Here is a 20,567-nt window from a genome sequence, read left to right as displayed (position 1 = left end):
AAGAGAGACAGACTCCTGTTGGTGTGGTTTGTCTTCTTCCTGGCACTTGGAGGCTGGGGTTTGAATCCCTGGGAGAAGAAAAGTCTTAACATCTGTGAAGTGAAGAAGGAGGTTGTTCCAGGGAACATCATGTTTTTGTGGCCAAATACAAGTTATTACAATGAAAACCCCTAATTCCAATACTTTTGTTACTAAGAACCAAGAGAAATGTTTCATCTGTCATAAAACCTATTTGTGAAGTGCTATATTAATGTGTGCTGTTAGCTAGTAGGCTTCAGTTAATTCAATAAATATTTATTTATGCCTGGCCCTGTGCTATGCCCTGGGAATACAAAGATTAAAAAAATATGAACTTTGCTCTCAGGTTACTCTCAGTTCTGCTGAGGAAAACCGTTATTCAGTTATCAGAAAGTACTAATTAAGTGCCCACTAAGTGTTGGGCATTCTTTGGTGGTCCATGGTTGAAAGACATCCCTACCTTCAATGTGCTAACAGTCTCATGTGTGTTTTTCAAGCCATGGGTAATAATCAATGAGTGGGCCTTAAAATCAATTTAGTGTAGCAAAATAGATTTTTAAAAAATAAATGGAATAGAATAGGATATATCTAAGTTCATCTCATGTAATGAAACTTTAAAAAAATTTGCCATTCTTCCTTTTGTAGATTCATTCTTTGATAGCTGTGATGCACGCTGCCATTCTCCCTTTCTTTTTGTTTTTATCAAGAGTATTAACTTTGCTATTTTTAGACAAATAATTCCTGGCCAATAATAATTCAAGCAATACAGTTAAATTTAAAAAAAAACACAAAAACCAAAAAAAACAAAAAACCAAACAAACGAAAAAAAAAAAACAAAGTGACACATGACTTCAGACTGACCACCCAGAACATTTGGTGAACATCATTCCTGGCATCTGTTCTGACGAAAGGATGGGTAGCATCATTTTACTTGGGTGTTTCGCATTTATTTTTCCCTTAGAGTATAGTGAACATTGTTTCATTGTCTTGTGACACTGAATATTGTTAAGAAGAAGTATGAAACCAACCAAATATTTTTTCTTGTTTATATTTTCTTTGTTTTTATTTATTTATTTTCTATCTGGAAAGCCTAAGTATTTCTTTATCCAATTTAAAATTGTAGAATATAACCCCATGGAGGCAAGGGTTTTCATCTGGTTTGTTCACCATTTATACCTAGAATGGTACCTAGTACAGAGTAAGCATGTATTAATAATATCTGTTACATGAATGAATATGTATACTGTGTTGCCGTATAAATCCTGGCCGTGGAGCTCAAGTATTCATGTGAAGAAGTTTCAAAACCAACTTCCTTCCAAAACTATAAAGCTAACTTTATAATATTTAAAAAGAAAATCTAGATCTCAGAGTATTCCCCAAAGGTCACCATGAACACATCAAAACAGGAGGAGAATCTAAAGTTAGCCAGAGTTGCTTACAGCCCATAGTAGAAAGCATTCCACTGATGTTTGGCAGCTCTTAGTTTTTAAAGAAAATTCCAGGTAGAAAATGATCAGCCATCTCAGCCATCCTGTGCCCTTCTCTTCTGAAGTTGATGAATCATTCTGACATCGAGACGCTGGGGTACATGTAATTAAGTCTAGAGTAAGGGGACAACAGTGCTTTGATCCTTTCCAGCCTGGGAAACCCCCACACTGCCTTGTGCCATAAAAGCAGTGACAGAACTGCAGGCTTTCGTGCTTGCTCAAATGATGAAGTGATGTTGCCATTTACCTTTAGCCCGATTTATTCTCTGTGCTTCAAAACTGTATTTCCTACTGCAGCTTAGATGTCTCCACCTGAATATTCCAAAGGCGTCCCAGGTGCTGCATTTCTAGTACAGAAACTCGTTATCCTCAGTCCTCCAACTTGGGTCATCTTGTGCTAACCCAGCCATTTCAGTCACAGCCTCACTCCGCAGCAGCCACTGAAACTAGAAAACTCGGTTACCTTTAACTCTCCTCTTACTCTTACTGGCTGGTTGGCTTCTGGGTTCAGGCTAATTTACGTGTTAAATGTGTGTGGAATGTGTCCTCTCCTCTTTATTTCTGCTGCCCTCAGTATCTCTCATGTAGACCAGTGACCTAGGCTGTCTGACCTGTCTTCATTTCCTCTTTCTAGCTTACACTTAAATCTTAATTTTTCTAGAACACAAAAGCAGTGTTGAGGTGAAGGTGAGAGAGGCAGAGATATTGAGGTGAAGGTGAACAAGCTGGAAAAAGCTCTCTCAGTTGAATGGCCTTGATCTTTTAGTAAGCAGGAGACCTGTTTATTTGCTTTTAATGAAATAGGTCAAAGTGTGATGAGGTTGGGCCCGAGGCAAGAAGGCTAATTGAGGTGATGGATATCCTAAATACACTGACTTGATCATTCCATATTCTGTGCATGTAACAAAATATCACAGGCACTGCACGCCATAAACATTTGCAAATATTATGTATATATAAATAGTTAGGCCAGGAGTGCTGGCTCATACCTATAACCCTAGCACTGTAGGAGGCTGAGGCAGAGGATGGTTTGAGGCCAGGAGTTCAAGATCAGCCTGAACAAGAATAAGACCCCATGTCTGCAAAAAAATAGAAAAATTAGGCTGGCGTTGTGGTGTGCACCTGTAGTCCCAGCTACTGGAGAGGCTGAGGAAGGAGGCTCACTTGAGCCCAGGAGATTGAGGTTGCAGTGAGGTATGACGATGCCACGATGCCACTACATTCTAGCCCGGGCAGCAGAGTGAGACTCTGTCTCAAAAAAAAAAAAGTTAAAAAAAATAAAGAAGACATAATTAGACTAGGCAATATTAGGGACAGTGGTAATTCATTACATCCTCATTTTCTGGGACTTTTGCACTTACAAGTAATTTTATTTGCTTATGCCACACCACTTCTGATGATAGTGTCCTCGTCTAAGCCATCACCATCTCCTGCCTGACCTGCTGCACAGGCATCATAACTAATCTTCCTGGTTCCAGTCTTGCCCACTACACTCCATTCTCAACATAGCAGCCAGAACGATCCTCTAAACTGACCTCTCCTCCTGCCCCTGTCTCCCTCCCTCCCTCTTCAGCAACACTGACCTGAATATTCCTCCATGCACTATTCAGACTCCCTTTGCTCTTAGTCTTCCCTTTTCCTGAAACCCTGTGACTGATTCCTCACTTCCTGCAACTCTTTGCTCCAATGTCACCTTTTCAGCAAGGCCTTCACTGACATCTCTATTTAAAGTAGCAATGCTCTCCCTGTATTTTAGGCTTTATTTCCCCCCACAATATATAACAAATTTTAATATTTTACATAGTTTATTTATCCCTCACCCTCCCAAAGATCATCTCACTGAGGGTAGAATGTCGTGTCTGTTTTGTTTCTCTCTGTATCACCATTGCCTAGAACAGTACCTGGGGCATAATAGATGCTCAATAAATACTTGCTAAAAATAAAGTGAATAAACTCTATATGTAATCATAATGTTGTGTTTATTTCTAATATTTTCTCATATAAGCAAATTCCCAAATCAAAACAAGGCCTTTGCAAGAACAGGGGTTCTAATTTCTGGTTCAAAAAAGATAGTCATGTTAGTTTTGGCTAACATGGTAGGGGATTAGTAAGAGAGTACTCAAATCAGAGTGAAGGTATAAGTGAAGGTCCCTGTTGAAAATTTCAAATTGCTTCCTGATTTATTTCTGTGATTTTTATCTCCCTTTATTGTGTAGCATTGGGTAAGCATCTGTTTGGTCCACATCTAACTGCAGACCGTACTGTAATAAAAATGGGATGTACACCCTGTAGCACAGAGCACCTACTTTTTCAAGGACTCACGTTTACTGCTATAAGATGGATCATTACTCAAAAATGTAATTTCGGTCTTGCTCCTGGCAACTGCATAATTCAGCCTAGCCATTGGAGGTTGGAGTCCAGCTAGGCCTTTTATATTTCCTCAGCCTTACTTTCAAGTTGCTGTGGCAACGAGCTCTGTGCTCTGCAGAAACCGAGAATATCGGTGGCCTCTGCATGGTGCCCTGCTTTAAGTTAAGGAGTGGGTGGATATGACCAAGCAATTCACATAAACACAGAGTGTGAGTGTAACATGGCCTGTGGCAAGCCACGGTTGTAGCAGTCTTTGGGCAGTTCACTTCTTTTAAAGTTTGCAGGATCACTATTGACATTTGGGGCGGGACCGTTCTTCATTCTGCAGGACTATCCTTTTCTGTACTGGAACATCCAGTAGAGTGTCCCACCGGGCTGTCTCTTGTACTTTTAGGTGCCTCCAGCCAAGAACCGCATATGCTGAAGTGGCAGTGGTCTGAGCACTGAAAAGAATACATGCATGGCACAGACAAGTGCCTTCGAGCCACTGGACAAAATAAATTGGGAAGCAGTTATGGAATGCTTACTGTGTGCAGGGAATACATGAGATACTTTGGGAATGCAGAGATATGCATTTTTCAAACTCATCCTTTGAAAAATATAGTTGTCCAGTGTTTGCCAAGAAAACATTTTAATATGACAGTTAAGGCTCAGTCTGCAAAGCTCTTATCATGTGAATCTGAGCCAGAGTAAATGCGATCTAAAAAATATTCATTTGACTTGAACCAACAGATACTTAGAAATTCAAAGAAAACAGATACAAGAACATTTCATTGTCTTTATAAATATAGCTCATACTTTATTGTTGAGTATAGAGTACTTACACTGCAAGTAAGGCATAACATCTCTGTCATGAAACTGATTCTTTGCCTTTTTTTTGTCACAACTTCTTTCTCTCTACATTTTTTCTTGTGTGCTTACATATATGATTCAGTTTTGTGTTAACTAGTTTTAATGAAAAATTAATTTATGAACATGTTTAACATTTAAGCATTATGAAAGGATATATAATGACAATATAAGTCCCTCTCCCAAAAGGTTACTACTATGAATAGTTTCATGTGGATCCTTCCAGCAATTTTTGTGCATTTATCGACATATGTATGACAATATCCTCATTTTAAAAAAAATCACATGAATGGGAGATTTGTTTCTCTATCTTGAGTTTTTCACTTAACACATAATGCCCCAAACTGTGGGTATTCAACAAATATTTGTTGAGTGATTGAATAAACAATGTATCTGTAGCAATGTGTACATTCAGGAGTTCTAGCTCCTCCTTTCTGTAGATAACAGATCCATATAACAGTATTTTGTTATATGGATGCGCCCTAATTCATTGGGTATATGCCCTATGGAAATGCACATTGATTGTTTTCTAGACTTTTCTATTACAAATAATGCTTTAATGAATCTCTTAGGCTATTTTGAGTCCCTTGCATTTCCATATCAATTTTGGGATAAGCTTGTCAACTTCTGCAAAATGCCAATTGGTATATTGATATGGATTTCATCGAATCTATACATCTATTTGTGGAGTATTGCCTTCTTAACAAAGTTAAGTTTTCTGATCCATGAACACAGATGTCTGTTAATTTGTTTAGATTTTCTTTAATTTTTTAATAATGTTTTATAGTTTTCAATTTACAGGTCTTGTACTTCTTTTATTAAATGTATCAGTATTTTATTCTTTTCAGTGTGATTATAAATGGAATTGTTTTCTTAATTTCATTTTCATCTTAATGCATATCTTTGATCATAGGTTCTCCCTCCTCCCTTCGCAAGTATTTGTGTTGGATAAATTCCTGAATGTGGGTTTACTGAGTCCAAGGGGATTTATTTCTAAAATTTTAATAAATGTTGTCAAATTGACCTCTAAACAAGTTGCCACAATTCATATCAACAGATAGTAAGACTGGCTTTAATAAGCTGTTTCTTGTATTATACATTACAAAATTTTGAACCTTGCTGTCTGGTAAGAGAAAAATGGTATCTCCCTTTGTTTAAATATGCTTATTCCATTATAAATATGATTGTATATATGTTTTTTTGTTTGTGTGGACTACCTTTTTAAGTTATTTGCCCAGCTTTTCTATTTGCAATTGATGTTAATGTTCACATATCGATAGCATTGGATTTCTTCTATTGGGTTTAAACAAACTTAAAGTGCCATAATTTAGGATCATTGGAAATGACTTTTAACTTTTTAAGACAAGTGGCAAAGAACTGGATTTATATCATATCGCATAAGACTCTGCATGTCTTTTGAATGGAATTGTAGCCTGGCCAACCATTGTTGCATCCAGTAAAACAAGCATTTACTGAATTCGTAACTGGTGCCAGAAACCCTATTATAGTGATCAATAAGGTAGCCTTCTTGCCTCCCTGAGTGCTCACAGTCTAGCATGGAAGCCACTCATTTGCTTGTTTTTAACAGAGGCACCTGATAAAAAGTGTCAACATAGGTATTGCAACTGTTGCCTGATTTCTAAGGCTGATACTGGTAGGTTTTGAAAGAGAGTGGTTACTTTGGACTGACAAGAAAGCAGGAGCAAAGGCCAGGAGGTAAAAGTGCTTGGAAAGTTTTGGGACTACTAAAGGATTGGTAAGTGTAGAGTTTACTGCTACTGTGGCAGAATGGGTAGGAGGTGGGACTAGGAAGGTAGCTTGAAGCCATATTGCCCAATGGCTTGAATGCCATGCTCAAGAGTTTAGTTTTTGTCTTTTTGACTTTGAAAGGCATTGATGTTTTTGAGGGATACGATTTTAATGTGGAGGCCTGATCAATAGTGATGATGATGATGAAATAGCTAAGCTAAGGGTTATTTAAATGTTAAGTCATTCAGCCTCACAACTTGCATATGAGAGTCTATTATTGCATAATTTTTACAGATTTGAAACTGGATTTTTTTAAATGTACATAGCACACTAAACCATTATTTTTATAGAAATTTGTTTTACATGAAACTTCTATGTTATCTTACAAATTTCTAAGATAAACTTCAGAAATTTATCTATGGTGCAAAAAAAAATGTATAGCTTTTTTTTTTTTTTTCTTCACACTTGTATGAGGTGGAGCTGGGCAGAGCTCAGGCCTTGTCCCAAAGGAGCAGCCAAAGTTTCACTTAACCGTGTAGAACCTAAGTGTTGGCATAGGTTCTGATTTTTATGTGCATTCTCCCAGTATCTAAATGTTGGCTCCAATTTTCAAAATATTTGGCAGGCCTAACAAAACATATTTGGCCTGGGATCACCAGTCTACCTCTGTTTTAGATATTTGCTTTAGACATTTTAGACTAGCCAAAATATTTAAGTAATTGAGGTATGTATCTCATTGATACACAGTTCTTATCCTCTAGGGAAGGGACCAAGTCAAGACTCAGAATTGCCATTTTGAGGGTTAGAAGTGTGACATCTCATTAATCTCATTAGTTTAGATGCTATCATTTCAGAATACATGAAAGAGGAAGATATTGTTTATATGATAAGGGAAAATGATAAGTATGGTGGAGTGGGTGGGTGATAGTGAATTTTGGAGGGGAGAGATTTAGGACTTCTAACATTAAAAAATAAAAATGTATTGCCAAAACTGGAGGACTTTAGAGAGTTTTAAGAATTTTAGGTCACTAAAGATCTCCAGAGAAATCAATCTTGATATGAAAAGTGTTATTTTTATTTTTGAAACAACTAAACAACTTATTTCTAGAAAAACCACAAAGCAAGATTTGAAAATCTTTAAAAGCCTGTCTGTACCCACTTTTTGTAATGCAAAAAGAAATGGCCAAAGTACTATTTCAGGTTATTCAGGATGCTTCTTTGTAGAAATAGGAGATTGACCACAGTATGGTGCTGTGAGGTCTGATCATCTCCATGGGTCTTAGTGTTGACATGAACAGCTTCCTTTTAGGCAAAGAGATGGCTGGAATTTATATTCACATGTGCTGTGAATTGCCAGCAGGTAATGTGAATTAAAATAGCATATCAATGTCTTCACTTTTGATTTGGTACGGAAGTGGAATCTTAAGATCAGGATTGGTCAGATCAAATAAGATAAAATGGGCAAGACTGTGCTATGTAATAATCTGTTACATTATAGACACTTATTAGGCATTATTATCAAAAGTGGTATTTTTGCCTTTATATCCTTTCCTTTACCAGTTATTTTTACCATTTATTTTATACATGATCTCAAATTTTGCCCCTCAATAATGGGTTCTTCCTGATAATAAAATCAAATCATACTTATTAGATAGATTTTGAAAATACTAAAAACCAATCAAATAAAAAGATATCCATAATCCCATCCTTTATAGGTAATTGTGTAAAGGAATGAATGGGCTCTGAAGTCAAACAGATCTTGGATTTAAGTCTTTACTAGTTACTATTTATCTTGTTTAAGTTTTATTTTTTCGAATAATAGTTCTACATATTCAAGGGGTACATAGTAATGTTTCAATACATATAATGTATAGTGATCAGATCAGGGTAATTCTCATATCCGTCCTCTAAAACGTTTATCATTTCTTCGTGCTGGGAACATTCAATATCTTCCTCTTAGCTATTCAAAACTATATAATATATTATTGTTAACTATAGTCATTCTGTAGTGGTATAGAACATGAAAAATTATTCCTCCTATCCAGCTGTAATTTTGTATCCTTTAACAAATCTCTTCCTATCCCTCCCTTTTTCCTACCTTTTCCAGCCTCTAATATCCTCTGTTCTACTTTTTACTTCTATGAGATCAACTTTTTTTTAGCTTCCACATACGAGTTAGAACATGTGGTGGTTAACTTTCTGTGCCTGGCTTATTTCACTTAACATATGACCTCCGGTTCCATCCATGTTGCCATGAATGACAGGATTTCATTTTTTTTTATGGCTGAATGGTATTCCATTGTGTGTATATATATACATATATATATATATATATGTGTGTGTATATATATATATATGTATATATGTTACACCACATTTTCTTTATTCATTCACCTGTTGTACACCTAGGTTGATTCCATATCTTGGCTATTGTGCATAGTAGGAGGCTCAGATGTCTCTTTAATATAATGATTTCCTTTCCTTTGGATAAATTCCCAGTAGTGGGATTGTTGAATCATGGTGGTCCTATTTGTAGTTTTCTTGAGGAACCTCCATACTGTTCTCCATAGTGGCTATACTGGTTTATATTCTCACCAACAAGGTGTACGAATTCCCTTTTCTCTGCATCCTTGTCAACATTTGTTATTTATTTTTTGTGAGACAGGGTTTCGCTCTGTTGCCCAGGCTAGAGTGCAGTGGCATCATCATAGCTCACAGCAACCTCAAACTCCCGGGCCCAAGCAATCCGCCTGCCTCAGCCTTCTGAGTAGTTGGGATGCAGGTGCATGCCACCATGCCCAACTGGTTAAAAAAATGTTTTTTAGACATGGGTTCTTGCTCTGCTGTCAGGCGTGTTTGAACTCCTGGCCTCAAGGGATCCTCCTGCCTCAGCATCCCAGAGTACTAGGATTACAAACGTGAGCAGCCTGCCCTGCCATTTTTTGTCTTTTTGATAATAGCCGTCCTATCTGAGATGGTTACTTCATTGTGATTTTGCTTTGTATTTCCCTGATAATTAGTGGTGTTAAACATTTTTTTCATATATTTGTTGGCTATTTGTATGTCTTCTTTTGAGAAATGTCTGAATGTCTGTTCAGATCGTATGCCCATTTTTTTAATTGAATTTTTTTTTCTGTTGAGATGTTTAAGTTCCTTATATATTATGGATATTAATCCACTATCAGATGAGTAGCCTGCAGTGTTTTCTCCCAATCTGTAGATTGTCTTTTCACTTTCACTCTGCTGATTGTTTCCTTTGCTATGCAGAAGCTTTTTAGTTTGATATAATCCAATTTGTTTATATGTGCTTTTGTTGCCTGTGCTTTTGAGGTCTTAGTCATAAAATCTTTTCCCACACCAATGTCTTGATGCACTTCTCCTATGTTTTCTTCTAGTAGTTTTATCATTTTGGGTCTTACATTTAGGTCTTTGATCCATTTTGAGTTGATTTTTTGTGTAGGGTGAGAGGTGGGGGTCTAGTTTCATTCTTCTGCATATGGATATCCAGTTTTCCCAGCACCATTTATTGAAGACATTGTCTTTTCCCCAATGAGTGTTCTTGGCACCTCTGTCAAAAATCAGTTGGCCATAGATATGTGGATTAACTTCTGGGTTCTCTCTTCTGTTCCATTGGTCTGTGTGTCTGTTTTTATGCCAGTACCATGCTGTTTTGGTTATTACAACTTTGTAGTATACTTTGAAGTCTGGTAGTGTGATACCTTCAGCTTTGTTCTTTTTGCTTAGGATCACTTTGGCTGTTTGGGGTCTTTTGTGATTCTATATGCATTTTAGGATTTTCTTTTTTATTTCTGTGAAGAATGTCATTGGTATTTTGATAGGGATTGCATAGAATCGATAGACTGCTTTGGGTAGTATGGTCATTTTAATAATATTAATCCTCCTGATCCCTGAGCGTGGGATATCTTTCTATTTGTTTGTATCCTCTTTAATTTCGTTCATCAGTATTTTGTAGTTAAAAGTTAGTTGACCTTACTGTGCTTCAATTTCCTTATCTATAAAATAAGAGTAACAATAGAATTTACCTTTTAGGGCTCTTGTGAGGGAAGTCATTAGGAGACTTTGGCACATAGTAAATATTGAATCTACTACATTACTTCTAGGCTTTTTTCTAATCATATATTTTTAGTTATAGTTAAGGACATATTATATATTATTTTGGTGGGTTTTTTTCATTTAACGTTACACATAAGCATTTTCATATGCAATTTCCAGTTGAGGTACAGCCTTAGCCTAAATCATTGACCACATTTCTAATTATTTCCTTAAGATAAATTTCTAGATATCCTGGATCAACTGATAGCAGCTTATATAGCTTACAGGAATAGCCTAGCAGGAAATGATAGATTCTGGAGTTTTAATCTTACAACCGTGACCTGATAGAATATCATATACCTCCCTGGTGTGATCATTAAGCTTAGCAGAAGCTCAGAGAACAGACAGAGGCAATATGCAAGGTAGTTATGAGAGAAGGCTCTGGAGCCTGTCAGTCTATGTTTAAGTCTTAGTTCTGCAACTTTGAAAATACTTTTAATTTCTCTGAGCTCTTCCTGTACAACAGAATAAAAATAATAGCTATTTCATGTGGTTGTTTTGAAGATTAGATAATTTGATATCTAATCCTGGCACATGGTAACCATTTAATGAATGCTAGCTCTTATTGTTTGTTATTATGTTCAAACTTGAAATTTGTTTTCATAATTAAATGTGAGATGATGGCGGTGATTTTTACAAGTAATGTGAATATAAGTAGGGCAATACAAATATTTTTTAGTTCAAAATGGATTGATTTTTTCTCCCCATTTAAAAAATAACAAATATTCTCTCTGTTCTAAATTTTTTTTGGCTAGAAGACAACATGAGAATAAGCATTTGATTTAATAAATGTTATAAAGAATTTTTTTATAATTTTCTTCAGTGATTCACAGATGGAATGTGATTTTTATCCAAATTATTTTTGTTAAAAGACACAAATGCTTTTCATTAATTTTTTAGAAGTTAAATTTAAGCAAACACCTGCTAGCATTTATAATGCCTACTATGAGATACACACTGCTTTAGGTATTTTACTTATATTAACTCATATAATCCTCATATGTCCTATCAAGAAGGTTCTTTTATAGTCCCTATTGTATAGATGAAGGAACTGAGGCACAGAGATGTTAAATGACTTGCTGAAGGTTATATAGCTAGGGAGAAAATTCTGTCCTATGCAGCCTAGGTCTGGCACCCATGCTTTTGTAACCAGTCCACTATGTTATTTAACATTCAGAAAGCAAGAGAATAATAATTGATTAAGTGCAACACCAACATGTTTTCAGTGAGTTTGTGTTAGTCTGAGGATTTGATTAATGTAAAATTCTAGATTAAATTTTAAAAAATTCATCTCTTTTTTGGAAATACATGTATGCAAGTTTCAATTCATTTTTTCCCCTTTTAGTTTTTCAGTTATGGGACCAAAATATTATGTCAAAACATTGAAGCTGTACAGTCTAAATTCTTTCCACCTCTTCGAAAAGCGATGTTGCCACCTAATAGTTTTCAAGGAAAAGTGGCGTTCATTACCGGGGGAGGTACTGGCCTTGGCAAAGGAATGACAACTCTTCTGTCCAGTTTGGGTGCTCAGTGTGTGATAGCCAGCCGGTAAGTCTGTCTCAGCAAGTTGCTTGGCAAGAAAGTATTGAAGAAACTGTTCTGTGCCATAGTATTGAAAACACCATTTGCCAGAGTTATTCGATGTGCAACTTAATCTTATTTGAAATATTCTTTAGGTTATTTAAATAAATCTCCTTGGAAAAAGTCAGTTTTAAAAACCAAAAACCAAAACCAAAACCAAAACAATAATAACCTTTTTAAAACATCTAAAGACCAAAAAAAAAAAAAAAAAGTCAGTTTAATTTGAGATGATAGAAATAGTGATAGTTATGGAACTGATCATGTTTACATGTCCCAAATTCAGTGATAGAATTTTTTTTTGTTCTGTACTTGAAGTTAAAAAGTATTTCATGGAACCAGGCGTGGTGCCTGCACCTATAGTCCCAGCTACTTGGCGGGACTACAGGCAGGAGGATCGCTTGAGCCTAGGAGTTTGAGACCAGTCTGTAAGTGAGACCCATCTCAAGAAATATGTGTATATATTTAAAAAAAAAAAAAAATACTACCTACATTGAGGTTGCTTTGTTTTCAGTAGGAGTGATTATGGTTACTGCTTTATTTGATGATTAACTCTGTACCAGAATAATGGCTGTAATCCTTCCATTTTCTATAAGGCGGACAGCTATTTCAAAACATCTATTGTGATAAATATAGGAAGAGTAACACCATGTGGAAGGAATTTCTTCTTATGCAGGCATATCTTGGTACCCTATTTATTAACTATGTGAGTAGTCTGAGGCTTTACGGACTGGTCAAAAAATTCACCCCTTCCTCCAATTTTGAATGGTGTAACATTTTAGGTAGACCGAGTAGTCATCTGAACAATAGTCCCTACATCATTCACAGCTGCAAATTGGCCAGAACATTTTTTTTAATGTTATATTGTTTTAAAGAGTTTTAAAATATTATTTTCATTTTAATACTGCATAATTTATGTGCATGGCTTATTTTGTGTGTTTCTTCAAAGGCATGAGACTCTGAATGCATGTAGGTTATCTGAACTTATAAATTTGGTCCAAAACCTACTAACATTATACCATTATACCATGAATGTATTTTCTTTGTAAAGCTGGCTTGAGCAAAAGAACAATGACTGTAATTAAGGAAATAATTTAAATCTATGAGTAGATAATGCTGAAGCAACTGGTTTAAAGTGAGTAATTCAATAAATTAGTATCAGATATGTAAAAATTATTTAAATTTGACTTTTAGAAAATGATTTCCTTCAAACTGATTTGTATTTAGATATACTCATACTTTCTCAGAATTGCTTTCCTTTAAGTTATAGATTTTCTACATTCTTTAACTTACGGAATTAAAAAGAAATATATAAAGATATTTCAGAACTTACTGAAAATGCCATGTGTTTATTTCTAGGAAGATAGATGTTTTGAAATCTACTGCGGAACAAATTTCTTCTCAGACTGGAAATAAGGTACATTAGAAAGCAGTCATTTAATTAATTTATTTATTTATTTTTATTTTATTTTATTTTTTTGAGACAGAGCCTCACTCTGTTGACCAAGTTAGAGTGCCGTGGCGTCAGCCTAGCTCACAGCAACCTCAAACTCCTGGGCTCAAGCGATCCTCCTGCCTCAGCCTCCTGAGTAGCTGGAACTACAGGCATGCGCCACGATGCCCGGCTAATTTTTTCTATATATATTTTTAGCTGTCCATATAATTTCTTTCTATTTTTAGTAGAGACGGGGTCTCACTCTTGCTCAGGCTGGTCTCAAACTCCTGAGCTCAAGTGATCCTCCCGCCTCGGCCTCCCAGAGTGCTAGGATTACAGGGGTGAGCCGCCACACCTGGCCCCAGTCGTTTAATTTAGATTCAGGAATTATAATGTGTTTGAATAATTTACTCATGTTTTTGGTTTAGGATATCTATAAAAGATAGCATTATTTTTTCTTTTTGTGATTTTGTAGGTTCATGTAATCCAGTGTGATGTGAGGGATCCAGAAATGGTTAAAAACGCTGTGTCAGAAATGATCAAAATCACAGGACTTCCTGATGTAAGTGCACTTGGTGATGAGACCAAGCATGAAGCATCTGATGTTGGTAACAAACACCAAGATGCAGGAAGGAAGTAAAATGCTGTGTGAGCAAGTAGTGTGTTGGGAAGCACCTATTTTCCACCCACAGGAAAACACCAGCTCTGCTCAAAACAGGAACAGATCAGGAGGACTGCTGCACTACTTCCTTTCAGGAATACTTAAAACATACATTTATGATCCATCACAGAACAAACTTGATTTCACTTTATTTAATAAGATTATGAAATAACAAGAGCAGTTATCCAAGAGCACAGTATCTAGTTTAAATGATTCATGCTCTTTAGTTTTTATAATAACTTGTGATTATCTCTCTCAGTGGAGGAGAACAATACAAACAAGAAAAACTACAAGAAATTCCAAATTTCTCCATGTACGACCTGAGCTACACATGGGTATTTTGCTGTTGTTTGGTTCATCTGTTAGAGAGAAACCATTTCTTCCAATAGTCCCAAAGAGAGCACTTTTCTCTGTTAAAGATATTTTCAGACACACTAAAGTATTGAATATGCTAAGCAGAATCTTTATTGATAATGAAGAAACAGGTCACCAACCAAGAGTTTCATTGGCTAAATTAAACTATAATGACACCAGAAGTTTAAAGGCCTTTCTTGAGATTCCTTGAAATAAAGTATAGTCATATGGTAAATATACTTAATCTGTTTTAAATTTTGTTTTTATTTTTGTGAGACAAGGTCTCACTCTGTCATTCAGGCTAGAGTGCAGTTGTGTCATCATAGCTCACTGCAGCTTCCAACTCCTGGCCTCAAGTGATCCTTCTGCCTCCGCCTTCCTAGCAGCTGGGACCACGGGTGTATTCCACCATGCTTGGCTGATTTTTAAAAAATTTTTGTAAAGACAGGGTCTTGCTATTGCTTGGGCTGGTTTCAAACTCCTGGCCTCAAGAGATCCTCTCGTGTTGGCCTCCCAAAGTGTAAGGATTACAGGCGTGAGCCACCGTACTCGGCCTGTATTAATTTTCTTAATAATGGAGTCTACCCTAATTTAAAGATAGAAGTTAGGACTCTGAAATTTGGTAAATAACACAGGAGATTTTCACAGACTCAAAAAACATAAAATGGAACCAAATTTTATGGTATTGTTTCATAGCTGACTATGAACTTTAGCTTTATTGTATTATTTGTATTAATAAGCTTCAGAAATCAAAGCTCTGGAGGGAAAATGTTTTTCTTCATCTAAAAGTTTTTATAATTTGCTTTATTCATTTATTAGATTGTGATAAACAATGCAGCTGGGAATTTTATTTCTCCCACTGAAAGACTCTCTCCTAATGCTTGGAAGACCATCACTGACATAGTTCTAAATGGTTCAGTCTTTGTGACTCTAGAAATTGGAAAGCAACTTATTAAAGCACAGAAAGGTATGTTATTTATTCTTTGCATATTTATTGGAGCCATACTGTGCACAACGTTCTGTGCTAAGTTCTGGGATACTTTAAAAAGTCAATGAGACTCTCTGTACTTGTACAACTCACAGTGTAATGGAGAAGAAAGATACTTAAATAATTACTGTACATTGTGATTTGAGTTAAAATAAGTATCTGTTTCAAGTGCATTGGAAATCCAGACGGGAATGACTAACTCTCCCTAGGATCAGTGATCAGACTGAGGAACGGGATGCAATTTGAGCTGAATTTTCAAAGATCTAGATGTAGAGAAAGGGAGAGAAAGGAGATGTGAATGACCATGAATAGAGGCCTCGTGGAGGAGAAAAGCAGGAGTATTTAGGGAATGATGAGAAATTTGATGTGGCTAGAGATGGGGAGAAAGGGGGTAGGAAATGATTTTGGGAAGGTGGGTTGGGGTGTAGTTGGGAAAGTTCTCAATACCGAAAAGGGAGTTTGCTGTTAATCCTGAAGAAATGGGAAGCTGTTTCAGTATGGATTTCCACTGAAAGCATCTCATGAGGAATGTGACTTGATTGGAAAGGTTATTGGCAACAATGTGGGGGAAAAGTTTGAGGATACCCATTCAGGAGGGTTTGATTTTTCTTTTGGCATGTGGATAGACAGCATGGGAGATCAAGTAGGAGCCTTTTAGAAGACAAAGTTCAACAGGCCTTCCTGATTAGATGAGAGAGTTTTTAGCTGGGGTGAGTAGTTGGGTGATGATAACACCAATAGTGTTGAGACACTATATGAAAATAGATTTAGAGAGGACTTACTAGGAGGACATTGTTGTTAGTACTGTGAAAAAACTTCTTTATAAAAGTTTGTGTGCACAAGAATCGTACAGATGTGTACTGTGTGTATGTGTATGTACATATATGCCTAGAACCAGCATACATTTATTCACTTAACAGACACTGGTGACTTTTGTGTAGCAAGCCCTATGCTGCATGCCCAAAGCACAGAGGCAGACAAGACTCTGTCCCTGAAAAAGTTGTGGTTGGAACTTGAAAGAATGGGGGCATTTTCTCATAGGGTGGAGAGTATTCTGAACAAGGACCAGGAAGAAGAGTTGTTCATGCTCCTCAGAGAATGTCTTTTGAGGCTTGAGGGGAGGAAGGAACGCATAGAGCTGGCCAGGTTCCTCCCTCTGATTCAGAAGCCTTTGCCTTACAAGGTTCTTGTAATTTCTTGCTCTGTGCAGCTTGGATAATCCTAAAATCAGTTTGAGGGAGGATGTAAGAACAGGCAGAGGGATGCTAGGAAGGCACTAGCTTTGTGTGTGTGTGTGCTAATAACTTCTATCCTTTCTCCATGAACTCACTGAAATTGAAATCCCTGATCATCACTAATTTCCACTACAGCAGAGTAGATATGATTTATATTTAGAGTTTGGGCAATGAGTGTTTGATTTTATCTGTTTTTCTTCAGGAGGGATGGATAAGAGTGGGAAGGGGGACAGGGAAGAGTGGGTAGACTCTTCTCTCTTCCCTTACTATCTGAGGAAAATTGGTCTCTGTATCCTTTCCTCTTTCTCTCTGCCTCTGATTTTCTCTCTCCTCACTTTTGGCTCATGTCTTGATTTCTTTCTCTATCTCTCTGCCTCTGTCAGCCCTTTCATTTTTGGTTCTCTGTTTTTCTCTTCATCTCTGTCTGTTTTGTCACTTTTTCTTATTTCCTCACTTGCCCATCTCTGTGACCCTTGATTTCTATCTGGCTCTTCCTTCTTTTCTCATTATTGTCTTTCATTTTAACATAGACTTTGATCTATTTTTATTCATCACATTGGATTAAAATTCTATGGGCTTCATTAAAAATATAACAGATAAGATTTTTTAAAAGATGGAAGCCAGTTTTTATTCTACCAAGATTCCTGTCAGTTATTGATGCCACATGTAACCTGACAGAATTTGGAGAACTTGGACCACTGAGCGGAAGAGAGCACGGTGCACAGGGTCTATTCTGGTATTGGATCGATAGTCAAGGAGCTCAAGTGTGTCAACGTGGGTAAACCTGGAGGTCAGCTCAGGAGGTGGAAATCTGTGATCAGAAGTGTGTTAGGTGGTCTGGCATCTAGGAAGTCAGTCAAGGTAAGACATCCAGGAAGTCAGACTAGAGAAGATGAGGGCACCAGCAACTGGAAGGTAGACACTCACTTGCTGTGGGCAGAATTGGTGACAGTGTACACTGGAAGTAGACAGCAGATGACTAAAGATCAAGAGCACAGTGGCTTTAGTAAGGGTAGAAAAAATAGAATTAGAGGGAGAGGTAGCAGTGATGCAAAATTAACAATTACGAACAGATGAAGGATTTAGGAAACTTCTAAAGACTTTAGCCCATTGAGCTCTCATAGCTACAAAGGTCAATAAATACATGGTTGATCCTTACTGGGAAGGATATTGGAAATACCATACTAAGGTCCATCCATCACTAGAATATCATATATAAAAATGAAAAAATTCATATGTAGGTTGAGATGGATTCGCTTCCACTACAGCTTTCAGGTCATCATTATCTGCCTTGGTCTCAGGTTGCCCACATGGCTCATTTTCAAGATGAAAATCACAAGAACAGAACTTCACAAACCATCGACGTACTATGCGTTCATTAGCCACATCCTTCCCAAACAATTCATTGGTATTTCAAGCTGTTTGGGCAGCAATGGTTCCATGATGGAGCTCATATTTGAAAATAATACGAATTTTGACTTATCCATGGTTTCACAAAAATTGCTCTAAAAAAAATTTGAAAGGTAATCACAAGCCAAAACATGCATTTGCAAGACTGAGGATGTACCTTCATAATACGAATAAAACAAGAAGTGTCAAAGTGAAATGTCAGTGATATCAGCTGTCAAACTTAGTACTTAAGGAAATCGGACATTTCACACTTAATAACCCAATATATTTTTGTTGAAGTGGCATTAAGAATTGTCTCAGTTCGGAGTGCTATAACAAATTACCACAGACTGGGTGGCTTAAACAGCAAACATTTATTTCTCATAGTTTGGGAGGCTGGAAGTCTGAGATCAGGGTGCCAGCATGGTCGCGTTCTTGGTGAGAGCTCTCTTGCTGGTTGTGTTGTTTCGTGGCCTTTCTTTGGTTTGTGCACACAGAGAGAGATCTGCCATCTCTTCCTCTTTTTATAAGGGCATTGATCCTGTCATGGGGCTCCAACCTCATGATCTACTTCAACCCTAATTACCTCCCAAAGGTCCTACATCCAAATGTTGTTGGGGTTAGGGTTCCAACATATGAATTTAGGGGTGGGGGCGGATGCAAACATTCAGTTCATAGGAATAATACTTTATACCACTGTAGTACTTTATAATTTACAAAATGCTTTCATACACTGGTATGGAAACAATATGAAACCCAAGTATTACAAGCCTAAATACAGATGGCTTTAAAAAAAAGTAAATCAATTATATAGCTTTAACATTATTTTTTAGTTTGCTAAAATTGAAGTAAAATTTACATATAGTGAAATGCAGAGATCTTCTATGTGTGCAAATTGATATTTTGATAAACTCACACACTTAAGCACCCATTTCCCCAGTCAAGACAGAACAATTTCCATCACCTTCAAAAGTTCTCCCTTGCCACCTTCCAGTCAGTCCTCACTCTCTGTTTAAATCTTTAGCCTTTTTTTTTATTGGGTTATTTTTTCTTATTGTTATTGATTTGTAGAAATTCTTTAAATAATGTGGACTGATTTCTTTGTCTGATATTGTATGTATTTAAAGTATTTCCTTCCATTCTATGGTTTCCATTTCATTTCCTTAACAGTGTCTTTTGATGAGCAGAAGAAATTCTAAATTTGGCTAAATCTGTCAAACGGTTTTCTGTCAAACTAGCTGTACCGTGTTGCATTCCCAACAGCAATTTTTAAGTTGCAGTTGCTCCACATCCTGGCCAAAACTTGCTCTGGTAGTTTTTTAAAATTTTACCCATTCTCCTTTGTGGTGTTAACTTACATTTTCCTAATGACTAATGATGCTGAGCATTTTTTCATGTGCTTACTCGTCATTCATATATATTCTTTGATGAAACATCTGTTCAAATCTTTTGTTCATTTTAAAAATTGGATTGTCTTCTGGTATTAAATTGAAAGCAATAATTTTATTTATTCTGGATAGAAGTTCTTTCTCAGATGTATGTTTTGGAAATATTTTTTCATACTCTATGGCTTATCTTTTCATGTCCTTAATGTCTTTTGAAGAGGAAAGGTTTTTAATTTTGATGTTATCCAACTTATACAATCTTTCTATCTTTTTCATGCTTTTTTTAATCTACAAAATCTTTGCCTAACTCAAGGTCACAAGTAATTTTTCCATTGTTTCTTTTTGGAAGTTTGATAGTTTTTGCTTTTACTAATTAGGTCAGTGATCTATCTGCCCCTGGCCTTTTTTTTTTAAAGAGATGGGTTTTCAATCCGTTGCTCAGGCTGGAGTACAATTTGAGCTCATTTCTGCCTCAGCCTCTGGAGTAGCTAGGACTACAGGCATGTGCACCACCACACCTGGCTAATTTTTTTTTAAAATTATTTTTTGTAGAGACAGGGTCTCACTATGTTGCCCAGGCTGGTCTTGAACTTCTGGCCTCAAGCGATCTTCTTGTCTCAGCCTCCCAAATTGCTGCGATTACAGGAATGAGCTACCATGCTTAGCCCATGAAATTATTTTTTTCATAAATTTAGTATACCCTAAGTGTACAGTGTTTGTAAAGTCTACAGCAGTGTATGGTAATGTCCCAGGCCTTCATATGCACTCACTGACCCCGAGCAACTTCAGTCTTACAAGCTCTATTCATGGTAAGTGCCCTATTCAGGTGTTCCATTTTTAGTCTTTTCTACCATATTTTTACTGTACCTTTTCTATGTTTAGATACATAGATACCATTGTATTATAATGACCCACATTATTCAGTACAGTAACATGCCATATGGATTTGTAGCGTA

General features: G+C 36.5%; 1 protein-coding gene across 1 annotated transcript in view; it reads left to right on the top strand.

Moving 5' to 3' along the window:
- Positions 1 to 20,567, top strand: part of DECR1 (2,4-dienoyl-CoA reductase 1) — a 38,670-nt gene that overhangs the window by 1,490 nt on the left and 16,613 nt on the right. Inside the window, exons 2-5 of the mRNA XM_069466250.1 lie at positions 11,932 to 12,134; positions 13,524 to 13,581; positions 14,075 to 14,161; positions 15,434 to 15,581. Of these exons, the coding sequence (XP_069322351.1) occupies positions 11,932 to 12,134; positions 13,524 to 13,581; positions 14,075 to 14,161; positions 15,434 to 15,581 (496 nt within the window). The remainder of the gene's footprint in view (positions 1 to 11,931; positions 12,135 to 13,523; positions 13,582 to 14,074; positions 14,162 to 15,433; positions 15,582 to 20,567) is intronic.

Source organism: Eulemur rufifrons, chromosome 3, assembly GCF_041146395.1.
Source record: "Eulemur rufifrons isolate Redbay chromosome 3, OSU_ERuf_1, whole genome shotgun sequence".
Taxonomy (NCBI): domain Eukaryota; kingdom Metazoa; phylum Chordata; class Mammalia; order Primates; family Lemuridae; genus Eulemur; species Eulemur rufifrons.
The sequence above is the reverse complement of the archived record's forward strand: the minus strand, read 5'-3'. Positions and strand labels throughout refer to the sequence as shown.